The sequence below is a fragment of the Sinohyriopsis cumingii genome, chromosome 15 (assembly GCF_028554795.1).
Source record: "Sinohyriopsis cumingii isolate HCF-2022 chromosome 15, ASM2855479v2, whole genome shotgun sequence".
NCBI classification, from domain to species: Eukaryota; Metazoa; Mollusca; class Bivalvia; order Unionida; family Unionidae; genus Sinohyriopsis; species Sinohyriopsis cumingii.
In genome coordinates, this window is record NC_142975.1 from 146,978,451 (window position 1) to 146,996,584 (window position 18,134).

The 18,134-nt window shown below is 35.5% G+C and overlaps 1 protein-coding gene across 1 annotated transcript in view; it reads left to right on the top strand.

The window, feature by feature from the left end:
• The first annotated feature begins 272 nt into the window (after positions 1-272).
• LOC149783011 (uncharacterized) overlaps positions 273-18,134 on the top strand; it is a 211,537-nt gene continuing 193,675 nt past the window's right edge. The window contains exons 1-8 of the mRNA XM_089934583.1: positions 273-344; positions 7,308-7,871; positions 8,453-8,491; positions 9,250-9,455; positions 10,289-10,646; positions 12,516-12,554; positions 13,002-13,130; positions 17,369-17,497. Coding sequence (XP_089790709.1) covers positions 284-344; positions 7,308-7,871; positions 8,453-8,491; positions 9,250-9,455; positions 10,289-10,646; positions 12,516-12,554; positions 13,002-13,130; positions 17,369-17,497 — 1,525 coding nt within the window. The 5' untranslated portion in view covers positions 273-283. The remainder of the gene's footprint in view (positions 345-7,307; positions 7,872-8,452; positions 8,492-9,249; positions 9,456-10,288; positions 10,647-12,515; positions 12,555-13,001; positions 13,131-17,368; positions 17,498-18,134) is intronic.

Genomic DNA, 18,134 nt, shown 5'->3' on the forward strand with positions numbered 1-18,134 from the left:
ATATATATATATATATATATATATATATATATATATATATATATATATATATATATATATATATATATATATATATATATATATATAATTGGAGAACCTAGAATTTATATAGTATTAACTCCGACTTACCGATGGTGTGTTCTAGAATTGATAACACAAGAGGAATAGAGATTTATAGTGATCACGTGATGGCTTCCGTCGCATGTATCACATGACCTTTTGGGGTTACTATATAAATCCATGATGATAACGGTGCCTTGTAAAATTTCGAATTTCGGTAAGAATGATTAACATCATTCTTGCTCTAGCCGTAGCCATAGGCTACGCTAGGGCCCAGTCACAAGGTAAGGCAGTATTTCTTTACACATTTTTTTTCCCCAAATGGCTGAGACTTTCGTGTGTGTGTGTGTGTGTGAGAGAGAGAGAGAGAGAGAGAGAGAGAGAGAGAGAGAGAGAGAGAAAGAGAGAGAGAGAGAAGTAGGGAGGGAGGGATGAATGTTGCTTCGAACTACTAAAGCAAGTCTGACTAAAATGTTCATGTTTAGCTGAAATACTATACTTCTAAAAAAGTATTTTGTCTTTGAATGTGCATTACGCGAATCGATTAAGTCACACAAGATGAACTTTAAAAGAGTTAAAGATTTTTTTAAGGACGCTTTACATGCATGTAGGTTTATCGTTCTAAACAGTCTGAAACACGGCTCATATGTAGATTTCTTGTTATAACCAGACTGAAACACAGTCCAACATATCAATTGTCTTCAATATTATTCGATTTGACACATGGTAAATAATTTATATATATTAGATCTTATTAATTTCACTGACCTGATTTTGTATTGTTCTTTAATGGACAATATTCATTGTATATTAATATGTAATTGATCAGGTTTTACTGCATTTGGAACTTTTTTCTTAACATCCGAACCCTGCATCCGTTCCAGTGACGTTATGATCTGAAATGATTTGATGCGCAGTTGAACATACAGTTTATACAAAGACGCAGCTTTAGGCGAAATAAATTTAATTATCATTATATATACCGCAATTTATATCTATAAACTTGTGTTTTCACGTTTTAATTTTACAAAATACTTTTCGATATTAGTGATTCACAAATTAAATTGCAACAGGCTCACCATCGTAGATATAAAGACAACCAATAAAACACTTTGTTTTAAATATATTATATTCCCATTACTGGGAAGCAATTTTTGGCAGGTTTTAGAAACATTCTACTTGATATTGTTAACAGTATTAATTTTCTCCTCGAAATGTGATACAATCTAAACAACACTAGGTACCAAAAGAAAGCTTCGCACCGGCAAATCAAATATCTTTGATACAGTCATTGTATTTGTTCTTGTCATAGCATTATTATACGGGAACACATATTGCCGTTGAGAGGCACGTGTGTCCTATGCTACAGAACGTACGAGAAATATAGTTTTCGTTTTAAAAAAGATGTTTCTCGTAAACCAATAACGAGCAATATACGTTCAATGCTTGCAACAAGCTCTGTCTCAGACCGAATAATTGATTTAAGGGCACACAAAGAATTTTGATGATTCAGAAAATTAGTTTGAAAAAAATCAACAGAAAATATAAACCTGTATGGTAATACTTGAGGGAACTAATCAAAACTGGACATTATTCAATCACATGAAATCCACGAAACGAATTTCACCACTGAATCAAGATTCAGGGAATGGCGGGTGACACTGAGAATTCCATTAGCATCCGTTAGCAAGACAACTCTGGTCTGATACTGTACTGATGGGCGAAGAGACTGGTGACGTTAATAAGGTGTGATATGCCATGGAATAGTAACATATTTATTTCATGATTTTGTGAGTTCGGCTTGCATTTGGGATTTTCTACGTCTTCAAATATCATCGAATGTCTGAATTATATTTTTATGTACCAATTATGCCATGGAATATTTCTTAACTCGTGAAAAACTGTTTGTGTGCGATTTGTGATAAATTTAATGGACGCAACTATATTTTAATAGGATAATGTTAATCTAATGGACACAACCATCTTTAAGTTCAAAATTTTGGCTTGGCGATGAAATGGAAGCCGGTGTAAAGTAAGTATTAATAGAACAGTTTTGAATAGTTCTAATACGAAGTAAGCAGATAAGAAAGCTTGAATGGACGTAAACGGGTTGGTGCCAAGAACTACCAGGTGCTTGCTTCCCATGAATCACAGATAACGGTGACACGAACTAGCCCCTCCTTATAGTCGTAGTAGACCAAACAAGAGGTATTGGAAATAATAAATAAATAAATAAATAAATAAATAAATAATTACATAATCCCTGTAAATGTGCACAGGCAGACCTTAATAAGAGACTTTTATATTTAGTCTTATTGGGTCACGCATGTCAAAAAATTATTATGAACAAATTGTTGCTGATGGATTACATGTTTTAGGTACAATCGAAATGTTAACAAAAAAGTATTGAAATGAATTGACATACATGAAGATCGTGAATACTCTAAACTGATCTAAACCTGTATCTATACGATCAGATAACAGAAATTGCTTATTATACTTTTTGAAATATTTCACACGTATTATTCATTATTAGCACATTAATATAACTTAGTGTACGAAATTACCAATTTCTGGAAATTAATATTGTGATATAAGGACATAGTTAAGAAAATTTGTTTAATTTATTTTTTGTAATGCAGTAGGGTTTCGAATTTATTTTAAGACTGAATATTTGTCTAGTACTGAATGATTCTTCGCTGAGACATGAAGGGTAGAGCTATTTCGATGTCGTGTCATTCTTTCCACCGATATTGAGGATGCTGTGGATAACATTGTCGACGTCATTTGTGACGTCTTCTCTTTTGAGAAACAATATGGGTGGTCTTCAGAAAAAATGTCATAGCTTACCCAACGGCCACCCCTTTCTCTACCGTGAATGATTTGGAACATGTGAATCTAACACCTTACTTTTGGAGCTTTGATGTGTGGGGCCAACAACAATTTTCATATAGTAAAGTATGTTACAAAGTTATGTGTAATTAGGCCGATGATTCATAGTGGAGGTATCCATCGGCAAATATAGGTACAGCAGACAGGCGGACAGATGGTCGGACGAGTAGAGGATTTAAAATATTGTAATTTCTAAGCAAATAACTGTTAATCGTGATAAACAACATAATATGTATTCTTTACTTTTAGAAAGATAGTTAAATTCTAAGAAAGCATCCATTTATGTGACTCGAAGAATACAACAAAGGCATCACGTACGGTACCGCAAAAATGACGTGATGTGATGTGATTTGGATTTTTAACGTACATTTAACACTTCATCGCTGCGACGCCTGCAGTGTGGCAGTTTGTAGGGATGTCTAGAACAGGGGCATCATGCTGCAGACATATAGCATGATGTCCCACCCAGTCACATTTTCCTGAAACCAGGCCGACCAGTCGTAACACTAACCTCTTAATGCTGAGCGCCAAGCGAGGCAGCTGTTAGTACCATTTTTGGAAGTCTTTGGTATGACTCGACCTGGGATCGAACCCACGACCTCCCGCATCCGAGGCGGACGCTCTACCCACTAGGCCACCGGAGCGGTCCGTATAAATGAAGTGAAATGGTAAAATTATTGATTTGCATATATCATTGGCGGTCATACTCGAAGGCATCTTACATTTATAAGGAAGTAATGTATATATGGCGTCTGATACTTTTCAAAAAAAAAGTTTTTTTGAATATCCGGACAATATTATAAAACACTTTAAAATAAAAATAGCAAGAAGCAGATTTTCTGTATATATATGCACAAAAAAAGGGTAAAATTGGTTCGAATTTTCTTGGGGAACCTACTATGTCGCTCTCCACACATACAAATATGATCACCTTGGGTTTGTGGCTAGAATTGTCTGCCAGTGACTTTGCTTGAAGAGTCTCAAGTTGCATGGGGCATAGTTATAATGTAAATAGAAACAGAAAACAGCAAATTCCTCTGCGAGTCTAGTGACCGGATTCGGCATTTGAGGTAGACACAATGCAACATGGCACGTGCTATTTCCCAGATATTTCCATCATATGTTGAGCAATACTCTACAAATATGTCACGAATCTAACGCGTGAAAAGCATATCAATTTCCAGTTAAATGGTAAAGGCAAAAATCTGAAAATTTTCTACACGGCAAAACGATATACAGCACTTATGTGTAATCGGTGCTTTTAAAATGACAAAGTTCCCTTGAATCAGCGCCCAATGTAAACCACAGCGTCCGTTGCTTAGTGAATTCTTCAAAATGTTACTGCGAATACTAGCATTGTTCTTCCGCTAAGAATTACGAAGGAATAAATGGACATAATGTTAGGTATTAAGTGACCAATCACCTTTCACAATAGTTAAAGAATTATTTGCTCAAAAGTATTACACTTTTTTGGTCACTGATTAACATAACATAGTCATTTTTGCAAAATCCTGAAGATTCATTGTGATTTGTACTTTACATAATTATGTAATTATGATATTCCTCGTCATTCTAACGTCGTGTGTATTTTATTTTTTATTGTATAAAAATAATTAGTTGCTACAGTTTTGGACGGTGCATGCATTCAGGATTATTTATAGAATAAGATACAACATTTTATACTTAAACGGGTCTGAACCCAGACTACAAACAAACAGATCAACCATATCCTGTCACTTTCGGATGGCTTTCATGACAGTGCTTACGGTACTTTGAGTATTAGAGGAATACAGATTTATTCGAGAAATATGTACAAAGTAGAAAACAAAAAGAATATAAGAAAAAAGGCTTTCTAATGACAGTGTTTAAAGATTGTGAGATATGTATTTATAATTGTTTACAATAATTCAGTCTTGTGTCAAAGACAACAACCTGTACCACAAAAACTTGACACTATCCAGAGAAAAGCCTTACTATTATGCACAGGAACACTCCCCTCAACATCATTAGAAGAACTACAAACACTAACAGGAGAACTACCCTTAAAATTACGTAGGCATGAACTGCTCCTCCGATACTCCATTCGATGAGATACCCACCCAGACAACCATCCCACCAAAATAGCTATAAACAAGTGTAAAGTTGTCTTAAAATCAAAATCATACCCACCACACCAAGTGGCAAAGTAATCCTTGAACTAAGAGAAAAGATACCTCTACTAAAAAAAAACAGGTAACAAACAATACAGACCAGAACAAATCACCATGGTTACAAAAACCACCAAGGATTAACATTGAAGCTACCAAATTAGGCAATAAAGAAGGACAAGAAAACTTACTAAAACCTGTACTGGTAAACGAAATCAACCAAAAATACCCGGACTATGTTAAAACATATACCGATGGATCAAAAACAAACAACCCACCAAGAACAGCAGCAGCAATAGTCATCCCTGAATTCAATATACAAACGGGATCCAGATTACCTGACTATTGCTCCATTTACACCACTGAATTTTGGGCTATACTTGAATCACTACAATGGATCAAAGACAACCAAATACCTAAAGAAGTCATTATACGCGATTCCCTTAGCGTTATCAAATCGATCCAGAATCGCAATACACACTCTAGGGAACAATTCCTCGACAGAGCATGCCAATTAATCGACGATATCACCACAGCACATCAATTAGTCGAGCTCATGTGGATACCGTTGCACATTGAAATCTCTGGCAATGAAACAGCAGACAAAGTTGCACAAACCAAACTAGGAGATCAAAACTCTATCAAGCTTAACTATAGCTCTACAGAAGCACTAAGCTTCGCACAAACATATATAGACCAAAAATGGCAAGATTTTTGGAACTCCTCCACAAAAGGTAAAAAGCACCATGAAACCCAAAAAACCGTAGATAGGAACATACAGCTACCTAAGGGTACCTATTTAGAACAGAAACCCATAAACAGGATAATAACTGGAAAAACTAAACTAGCAAGCAGTTTGGGAAAGTTTATAGAACCCAAACCAGCAACCATTAACTGATTTAACTGCCACACTACCGAAGATCTACACCACGTATTCAATATATGCCCAAAATATCAACCGGCAAGGAAAATATTTATCAAAACCTAAAAAGAGATTGGATCACCACACATATACCCAGAGTTACTTATGGACTCTAATAAAATAAACAATCAGCATATAAATATATAAATAAATTCATAGACTCAGCAGGACTTAGGAACAAAATATAACTACTATCCCCACAAAACCAAAAGACCCAGTAACTAGCTAAATAAATTTAGAAGACCCCATATAAAAACCTATAACATATCATTCAATTTTATAAAAATATTAATAAATATTAATAAATAATTCACTTACGAAGCACCTATCCAAAACTAAGGAAACCGCAAAATCGGATGTCCTAGATGTCCTTAACGAACCGAGTAATCAGCTAGGAATCCGGTCCTAGATGTCCTTAACGAACCGTGTAATCCGCTAGGACTCCGGTCTCTTGCTAAATAAAGTATAAATAACATTCAATCTCTAAAAACATTAATAAATAAATAACTTAAAAAGGCAATATCTAAAAACTTATAAATAACATAACGTAGGAAGCACACCCTGAACACCTTGACTAGTAATACCATAATAACCTTGAAAATCTCTCTTCATACATGATTTCTACTAACCTCTATAAACTGCATAGAACACTCCCCCCTTTTTTTAGAACATTTTGGAAATTAAAAAAAAATAAATAAAAAAAACCAAAAAAAACAGGCAAAATGCAACAAGAAACCAGCGATGTGAAGCAACCAGTACCGTTCCCGATCTCTCCTTCCCACTAATGACAGCCAACCATTCAGCTGTAAGGGACCTTTATGGACCCACAGATTGAGGCCAAACTATCAGGGTTCCTTGAACCCATAAAAGCATGGGGGAGGTGGCACCATTCCCTTCCCCAGGAACAACTAGCAGGCTGCGGTGCAGTCAGAAACAAGTGGCACATGCACAGTTGTGCGCATGCCACTATAATTAAACTCAACAACAACAACGACTACAAAGGGCTATTGGCATGCAAGTTAAATCATGGTCAGTTTGCACTAATTTACGCAATTTATCTGATGAGGGACGTGTTTTTACGTGCTATTAAGATTCTTTAGAAGGCGGCGTCAGTCATTCTGAAGAAATTTTAATAATGGCACTTTTCTATCAGTTTATGATTTGAATAAAAATAAAATGTATCCAGATAAACTTGTGAAAAAACGTGCTTATACAGAGTTTGGTATGTCACCCGTATAATCTGTGCATTTTTCATGATTTGCTAAACTGTTAATGTTATTTTTCAGGATGTATGACGAAAGCGGACATAACATTTCTATTAGACTCTTCAGACACTGTAGGAAAGGACAACTTTCAAAAGCAATTGGGCTTTGTCAAAGATTTTACGAACAACATGGACATAGGTTCTAATAAGTCTCAAACAAGTGCAGTGACGTTCAGTTCAGGAGTCTACAATCAGTTCTACCTGAACCAGTATGCCACAAAGGCGGATATCAACACCGCCGTTGACGGCATACAGTTCAAAGGAGGACGCACACATACAGCTGACGCCATCAAATTCGCCACTGACACGTCATTCAATCCTTTGCACGGTGGACGAGCGCAGGTACCTCATGTTGCGATTCTGATTACCAACGGTGCCTCAGGATCACGTGACGTAGTAAAATTGGAGGCCCAAAGAGCGAGGGATAACGGCGTAACGCTGTATACCATCGGCGTGGGTGGCAGTGCTGATATGGATGAACTGAGAGATATTGCCAGCGACCCGGATTCTAGACGTGTATTCACTGCAGAAAATTATGACGCTCTGCACAGTCTGGCTAGTCTTATCTCAACAAAAGTGTGCAATGGCAAGTACTGAGTGTTTCGTCTGTCTTCATTACTTATGTTCGTATCGGTCTTTTTTTATGTGTCTCTCTCAGTATCGCTCAGTTCGAGGTAATATATGCATACATTTTGATAAACGACACATGGTTACAGTTCCTGATCAAACGTTAATTAGTCAGATTTTCAATGTTATCAGTCTAAAAAAATGATCAACTGATGTGGGGGGGGGGATGACTGGTAATGTTCTGCAATATCGAATACAAATCATGATTTTGTTATATTTCTTGCATAAATCTGTAATTTTTGTTGGAAATTCCTGGAAAATACATATATATAAAAATTGGCACACATAGTCACTATGTCATGAACACATGCTATCCTTCAATGTTCGGAACTTGAATTTTAAGGAACTAGATAACATAATAATCACAGAATGTTGACGGAAGTTTCACTATGCATAAAGACGAATGATCCGATGAAATATTATTATACAATGTTGGTAGAAACGTAAATTTTATTCTGAATTACAATTACGTTGTCTACTTTGCCACGGATTATCCATCACATAATTCTTTATCTTTACTTCTTAATTTTTTTTTTCTAGAATTGCCAAACGACCCAACTCGTCTACCAGCTCCCACAGGTAAAATCTAGTTTTACTTATAAGTACTTTGAGTATTTTATTTTTTGTCTGATTTGTTCGTTATTATATGTAGGTTTTGAATATACTGAATAATCTTTGTTAATAACACTTCACCTGTTGCCTACTTGAATTTCGGTTCGTTTTTGGTTTATTTTTCCGCATTTCGATTCATGTAATAATAGAATTACCATTATTAAGTTCGATGAATATTATGATAAACATGCCTGACGTTTGCTTCTCGAATTTAAAAACAAAAAGTAGCTGAAACAATTAAATAGTTGGTAGTAGTTACAAGGTAAACATTTTTCCCATCGCATAAACCAGGATCGAGTACTGTACACAAAACCTGAAGTACTGAAAGAATATCGTGGATAACACAAGTCAAACTAAATAATTATATAAAATGGCCCATAATGTATACTGTGTGAGTAAATGAACCTCATTAATTCATCTCCAAATACTTTATTTAATTATTCTATTTCTTGATTGAAGAAAGGCAGTCTGACCGTGTTTTTATTATTAATATACCCAGTTCTTATTTTTTTGTTTACAAAATACCCTATTGTTTGTAGCACTCGTCAGTATAATGTACCATCATTGTACACTTGATTGGCTCCCATCAACGAAGGGAAAGTGACGTGAATGTTCATTATCTTTCTCAAAGCGAAATTCTTGTAGATTCCAAATTTGTATGACTTCTTTGACATATCAGATTTAAAAAATTATCAAATGTGAATATGCCGTGCTTTTTTCGACAGGTTGCCTCCACAAGGCTGATCTCGTTTTCCTGGTGGATTCCTCCAGTAGTGTGGGCAACACCAACTTCCAGAAAGTGGAACATTTTCTGAAAGACGTGGTAACCAGACTGGATGTCGGCCCTGATCGGGTCCAGGTCGGCCTGATGACCTATAGCAGCTACCCTTCACTGGATTTCCCACTTGACATGTATAAGAGCAGAGCGGAGGTAACACATTGTTTTGTACGTCTTGGTTTTTCAGGGACAAGGTGGCCTAATGGTTGTCACTGCAGATCAGAAGAAAGTGTGCTCGAGTCCCACCTCGATCAGTGCTGTTTATGCACTTGAGGAAGACACTTAGTTATACTTGCTGTAGTTGACTTAGCTATAAATGGACATCAACATCTATTGGGTGTTAACCTGCCATGGACTGGCATCCAATGGGTGGTGGTGGCACGTAATGCTGTATTATCAGTTCTGTCACACTTTAGAATCTATGGTAAGTTCTGGCCTTATGAGGCACTAGTGAGCTGGTAAGGAAAATAAAGTTGTTTTTTTGTTTTACCTCATTTGTCACCGTACATGAATACATTTATGACAATTGGAACTGAAACACGATTTAAAAAATTTAAGAAAACACTGGATGCTAGCGGGCACTTAATTAATTGAATTCCAAAGAAAAATGTCTTATTCAAAATGACAAGCAGTCTCGTAAAACTCTTCGAAATGTATGTACCTCGCGAATACGAGTTATACACTCTGTTATTAAAGAAGAGCGTGTTTTTAAAAAAAAAAATCATTGTTTTATATCAAGTCTCTAAAATGAATGAATTCTCGAAAATGGTTCAATAAAAAACGTGTTGTTTTTTCCCTCTCTCGTATTTCTAGCTAAGCGATACAAACAAAAAATACTTTCTTTTTACAATATTTACTATCCCGTTCCCTTCTTTCGGAAAATTGAATACTATGAAAAGAAAGCAATACCCTGAAACATATAATACATATCCGGGTTTTTTGAAACGTAGAATTAAGAGAAAACGTAACCTTTTCCACGATTGCAGGTAATGAAAGCAATTGAGGCTCAAACATACATGGGTGGCGGCACGAACACGGCAGACGCCATCAAGTACATGAACGCTCAGATGTTCTCGCAGAACAGTGGTGCACGCGGTAATGTTCCACGTATTACAGTTGTTATCACGAACGGCGCTTCCGCCAACCCAGGGGCAACTGTTAGCGAGGCGGACAAAGCGAGGATGGACAACATCGGCTTTTATGCCATCGGCGTCGGCAGCAACGTAGTCACAACAGAGCTGAATAATATTGCTGACCAACCGTCCTCTGATCACGTGTTCACCGTGAACAGCTACGACAACCTGGACAGTATCACCAACCAGCTGATCAACAGAATGTGCACAGGTACAGTCGATATGATATGATATGATATGATATGATATGATATGATATGATATGACATGACATGACATGATATGATATGATATGATATGATATGATATGATAAGATCTGATGTGATATGATATGATTTATCAATTAACAGCCTGTTTTCTACACGAATGTTGGTTGATTTAGACAGCCCATTCGGACCATGACTGATTCGGACCAATTTACAGATTGATAAGGACCAAATGCCAGAACAGAAACTTCTTGCTTGTGTCATCTCTGACGATGGTTCACTCTCTGAAACCTGACAAATGCCTATTTACATCAGGATTTGAATGATCTGTTCACTTAATTTAGGGCGATACGTTACGAATTTGATGCAGAGCACATATCTCATAATTCTCTCTCTCTCTCTCTCTCTCTCTCTCTCTCTCTCTCGTATAGGTTTGTGAACAAATACGTATAGAGGTCTTTCCAGCCGGTCCGGTGTTGACTCGTTTTCTTCGTTTATAGGTCGCTTAATCACTGTGTATAACAGGTGAAACTCAACATTTGTACATATTTTGATGCCGTTAGCTTTGTCAACTCTCTAATGAATTTTGTTTCTTTTGAGATTCTGAATTTCAAAGAAATCACGTTATCATAATTCAGTGTTTAAAATGGAAATAATTTTTTACATAATCATGTATAAGTCGGGTCCAACTAAAAACTGCACAGACCCAGATCAAAGGTTATAGCAGATCCGTGTCTATGCAGTTTGTTAGGAGGAATCAGTAGAATAAATATAACAGTTCATGATATTCCGGCCCAATATGCGACGGCAGATGACGGTCTTGGCTGTGAACTTGGACACATGATGCGTTTATTATTTAATGAGAAAGACCCTAACTACTATTTTAGTAACTACTATTTTAGATGTATTCCACTTATTTTCGCAAAGTTTTACCTATTGTGCAGAACGAAAGCAACTTCAGTTAACCGAAGTAGTTAAAGACCCTTTCAACGTTAAGAACATTAAATTCATTACTTCCTTAACATATTTTGTTTTTTTTTTCTGAGTTTAATTCATTTGAATAATTGAGGTAATATATGGCAACTTCATGTCGTGGTATATTACATTTCTGAAGTCACAATGTGGCATATGAGTTTTGTAGACTGTTTATTGAAACATAATTTATCTTATCTGGACGTTTACTCTATCTACTCGTCTCGAATACATGTAGATCTCGTATTTTTCAAGGAATGAGCGATAAAATGTATCAGGGAAAATGCTTTAGTTTATTTTCAAGTCGCTAGCTGCAAAATGCGGTAACTAAATGCTATTGGTAACCAGTCTTCTGTTTCTCTTTCAACATTACAAGCATCGCCATTTGCAAGATGTTAAATTACGCATGCTTACAAATCCTTTCAAAGGAATACGTTACGTACACCTTGCGCCTCTTGTAATAATTGTAGATGATAACATTTAGACACGGAATGCACTTATGAACTGCGTGTGCTTTTGTCAGTTGTTACACGAATTAACATGTATCCTAAGTCAGTTAGATCAACATGGGCCTCCGCCTGCAAAGTTGCAAGGCATCATGTGACTTAGTAGCACACTGGAAAATTGTCGAACATTATTGAGACGTACTAGCTGTTTTTCACATAGCCGACAGCGTTATAACTTGAACATTTTCTAGCAAAATTACATCATTTTTGTTGTATATTGAATCACTGAACATTGAAAATTACGTTTAATTAAATGCTTGCTTATTCTGCAAGGTTTGTCGTTGTTGTCATTTTTAAATTATTGTATCGGTACTTCTCATGTAATAGATAAAACGACACCATTTCATCACGGCTTGGACCTTTCTATTTATTTTGCGGTTTTCTCTAATTTTCAGTGAAAGCCACTGTACCCTCTTTGACTACCTCAAGACCAGGTATAATCAGTTTCATTTAACATGGATTGATAATTACTTGAAATATTATGAAAATAAACCCAGAGAAATAAAATCACACAGACGAATACATATTCCGTGCAGATTGTCATGCAATGAAGTGAAACGTCAATTTGCCTGACATTTTCATAATCAGCATCAGAAAAAATGAACATACAACCTATTAAAACACACAGAGATGTCCAAATATTAAAGATGTGGTATTTTATTTCCCCAAATTCGTAGATATTTATAAAAGTGGACGATGAGGACTGTTTCAGTCTGTAATGTTCAAAATTCGGTATGATTACTGAAATGTTCCCCGTACATTCCGCAATCGTTGTTCTTGTCTCTTGTTTTGTTTGTTTCAATTAATTATTCACAAGAAAGGGGAGGGTCGCAAAAAAAAGAAATTTCATAACAAATATTAACAAATCTTATTTCCTCTAGGTGGTACCTTGCCCCCAGACCCCTGCAGTGACAGACTGTCAAACTGTGCCTCATACGGACAGCAAGTATGTAGAGATTACAGAGCCTGGGCCAACGACAACTGCAAGCGCACCTGCAACTTCTGCACACGTAAGTAGAAAGAAAAATATTAATAACAATACAAAATTGTCTGCCAAAATGCGTTGTTTTTAATGAATGAATAAACAAATTAATAAATTCATTCAATATTTAAACTCTGTCATACTTGTATAAACGAAGCAAGACATTCAGCTCAGCTCCCCAAATGTGTTTGCCATGACTTGTGTTAAATCCAGAGCTTTTTTCTTTTTTACATTTGTCCTTGATGTATCTAATATATGGAAGAAAAATTAGTTTATACCTGAAAAACAGCCTTTCAAATTTTCTTTCTTTTGTGACAGAAATAAGACAATCGTCAATCAAGATAGAACGATGTAATCGGCAGAAATAAATACAGAAAGTTTTTAATTTAAAAATGTTAACCCGTTTTCTTCTGCCAGTTCCTGAACTGTACTTGTGCTGATCTGAAGTTGATGTTCGGTATCATACATACTCTGATCAATGGCAGTTAAAAAAAATTAAAAAACGTCAACATATAAACCAACCAACCAACCAACCAACAATACTGAGATCGGCTGATATGATCTTATTCGGTCTTCACTGTTGCGCATGGAGTCAACGGCCGACATATTAGGTGTCCTAGGGTGAAATAGTTTTTGACACGAATAAGTGGCTTATTTAGTGCCAAGGCAAGTGGAGTAAAGTGCCCAAAGACTCGCCGGGGTATCTGATCCATGTCGGCCCAGTGATAGGATTGAAACTCGCACCCTTCTGGTCGTTAGTCCGGCACGCTAACCACTGCGCCACCGAGACTCTGACACGAAATGTTCTGTGGTTTTGTTCGCGTAGCTATTCTTAGTTTTAAGACTCTCACTCCCGATGAAGCGGGAGTGACAGAAGATGGAGAATGGGATGCGATAAGTTTGCTATTTTGATATTAACTGAAAGGTAATCTTTAGACGACTTATTTATTTTGAATGCTGTGATGTAAAGAAACATGGCGATGATGTGTGGAGGAAGCAGTTTTATTGCTATTTCTGAAAAATCTCTCCAAACTTTCTCTTATTAAAATTACTACACAAGAGTGTATCATTGACTTAAAGGTATTTGTTCTGAAGTGAAAGTAATATGAATATATGATTCAAATTGATAAAATTATTTTCAAAAAGGAAATATTTCTTAACAGAATGAGAATACCTTTAAAAGTCAGAAATCTTTAAACACACACACACACACACACACACACACACGCGCGCGCGCAATACGATATACAAACTTTATTTTAATTTGCATCCTAACATATTCTTTAAAACCTGCATGGTGAGAAGGAATATATTCTCATAAGTATGACAAAAACAATAATAATAAAAATGGAATCATCGCAAACTGTACCTTTTTACCAATTTCTTCAACAAGTTGTTGAAATTGTACCCTATCTTGCAAGCAGAATTACATGACTGAACAGTAACGGTAATAATTTATGATCAAAATAGTTCAATAATTCTTTTCACTAACACGAATATCGTTTTGATTAACTATTATTTGCATGAAGTTTTAGGTAAAATATCATTAAACAGTAGGAATATTTTAAAACATATTTTACGGTTCCATTTTGCATGATGATTTCCAATTTTGCGCCAAAAATGACATGAAATTTGTTTCTCCAATATCTAATACCTTTTTTAAATTTATAAATCAGTAATAAATACTTTTATTTAAAAGTTTCTCTTTCAGAATTGAACAAAGAGATGAGCTATGATAACAATTCGCGCACGAATCATTAACATTTCGCACAAGTCTTTACAATCTATATATAATGTAATAAAACATTACAATAGTTAAAATATGGTTAAACAAAAAATATCTGAAAACAAAGCGAACGAATAAACTTTTCATTAAAGTTGATTGGTACAAGAATACTTATATTTTTCTTTATTTGCAAAGGCCTATGAGAAAAGACAAATTTTAGACAGGGTATTGGCCACCTTGAATGATGCAAAGAGGGAAGCAATCTTGTCCATCCGTTTAGTTTAAATCATTTATGTTTTATAATTTCATTTCACAAATCGATACTAAATATTCACATACATGATTTAATTTCGTATGCCGAAATTCCATTTCGCATTTACGTTTTTAACAATTATAGAAAAATGGAAATCAAATATTCATAATTTCAACTTAAATAATGAAAACATAATTTTTAAGTGCATGATTTCACTGATTGATTAACATAAAAATCAGCAATTATTATTTTTCAATGCTTCATTTCGCATCCCAATTTTCAAGTTCGAAACAAATTTGTATGCAACAGCTTTAAAATTGATGATTGCATTTAACCTTAAAAAATAAACTAATGTTTGCATGAAGATTGAAGTCAAATAGCATTCAAAAGTTGGAAAAATTAAGAAACAATGTTTAGTTTACAATGATTCCATTGCGCATTTACAGTTACGTAATCAGTTGTTTTCGTATATGAATATCCTTTTCGCCCAAAATAACCATTCTGTCCATTTGAGCCAATATGATCAAAACATGTAAATTATTATAAAATCTCTATTATACTTATAGCAAAGCACAATATTTTTATTTATGTTATTAAATTCAAATGTATGCAATAAAAATAATACATATAACGGTTTATTTATTTTTGTAAATTCCATTGGTCTTGTGCATTTTTGAATCCTTGGCCTACCCGTTTCGGATGCTGTTCTGCTCAGCGTGATGTACAAAATCTACCCTTTTCGCTGAGAGTAATGGCGCTAGATTTGAAAATACATTTTTCGCTGGTTGAAGAGGGGTTTCTTTTCTGGAAGGATTAAAATCCAACGAAAGGGGCACACTTAGATTGAGATGGGTCGTATCTACGAACGTTTGCTGTTTGTATAGATTAGTATTGAGCCATTATGAATCTGAACGGCACACCGACACAACAGCACAGGGGCTCGTATCTTTGCTTACAATCGACCGGTCATACATGTACTATATTATAAATTTATTATATAGTACACGTATGACCGGTCGATTGTAAGCAACGATACGAGCCCCTGTGCACAACAGGTGCTCGACGCGAGCATGATGTTGAGTAGCTACGATCACAGGGGCTCGTTACAAAGAAAATCAAGGGATGGGGGTTCTAACCTGTAATAATATAACATATACTATTACAGGTTAGAACCCCAATCCCTTGATTATCTTTGTAACGAGCCTCTGTGCCTTAGATTACCACCATGACCCGTTCTGAGTTAGGACCCTCTCTATCATATGATGAGCAAATGAGTAGGTGGATAAGAACAATGAGATAGATGAGCACTGAAATTTCTGGTCTGTTGACTCCAGTGCTCAAAGAAAATATTTTTTTTTGGGACTGAAGCTTGGTGCTGGTGACTTTTACCAAAAAAGTTGAGACTTAAATTCCACAAGCTCATTCTCTAAAATCCATGTGCCAAAAATCAAAATAAATGTTCGATGTATTTCTGCCCAAATAATTTTTGGTTTGGTCTCCTCCTTTTATCTTACCTCCACCTTAGAACAACCATTTTGTAATCAAAGACTCAAAAGTCCTCTTGGTACCATTTTACATACCATATGTACTCACTTATAAGACTAGTCCAACTGCAAATTGCACAGACCTATATCTACTGGTACATAATGCACTTGCTGATCTGGGTCTGCAGTTTCTTGGGTATAATTGGTAGAATAAATAACATTAACCCTGATCTTGCAGGCACATTATGATAAGGCTGATCAGGATCTTTGTTGTTTGTAGTTTGACTTGACTTATAAACGAGTATAACAGTAATTATGTGATTATGATAAGTAATAATAACAAATAAGAAGCAGTAAATTGTGTCCAATTACAAATAGCACAGGATCTATGCAGATGGAAATTATTTGACCATTTAGCTAAATTTTGTATTAAAATCTGTAAATTTTAATTTTGTGTGTTTCAGCTAACTGCCTTGTTTTAAAGAAACTGGTATTATTGAGTCTGCAATGGATCAAGAGTATTTCAAAAGAAGTGTTAACATTGATTTCTTATGGCAGTCAAGCATGTGGAATGGCTAGATTGAATTTTATCTTTTTGATATTCCATCTTCATCATTAGGCAAGTCATTTCGATGAGAATACACAATATTTTGTACATAAATAGCCAAACCTATAATTAAATTTAAGACAGAAAACTTTAGACAAATGAATAAGAAAACTGCATACATTTTGCTTTTTAGCACTTTATTAATGAATTTATTTATTGATTTAGTTACATAAATTTCTTTCTTTCATTATTTCAGCACTGTACACTGTTGCCCCACCCACATGTAAAGACACGCTGAGTAACTGCGCATCCTATGGTCAGGATGCCTGTGGTGCACCTGGCACCTGGGCTCGAGATAATTGCAAGCTCTCCTGTGGCTTCTGTGGTAAATATAAAGTAGGAAAGCCAGATAAGAACTAATGTCACAAAATGTTAGACTTATCAGTTAACATTATGTCGACCATTGTTTTTACTGCCATTGGTTTTCTTGTACTTGGCATAAAGCAGAGACATCAGAAAAGGTTTTCCAGAGAGTTGGTTACTTGAGTATTGCGTTCAGCTGTGAAACACAGGTACCAAGCATGATATTATAATGGTTTAAATCATGAGAATATTTAATGTAAAGTGAGAAACTCCTTGGTTTATCAACAAGGTTTTAAGACCCTTCTGAAGTTAGGCACCCTTATTGTATTTATTAAAATGTTTAAATTTTACTTGCCCCATTTAATTTGGGTTTATTATATTATGTCTGCCAAGCAATGAAAACATTAACCTTTGCTTGTCTGGCCCGTAACTTTGTAATGGGTGGAGAGATTTAAATGAAACGTTTTTCCCAGGCATATAAAAAAAACAAGGAATACCTGTCAAAGAATTATATTGCCTCTTGCTCTTACCATGACCTTGAGACAGAGGACATGGCTGTTGTCTATAGCACACTGTCTTGCGATGACCTTGAGACAGAGTTCCAACATCACTGCTGCTTGAGTGCTAAGATTCAATATTGCCTTCACTAGCTCATGCAA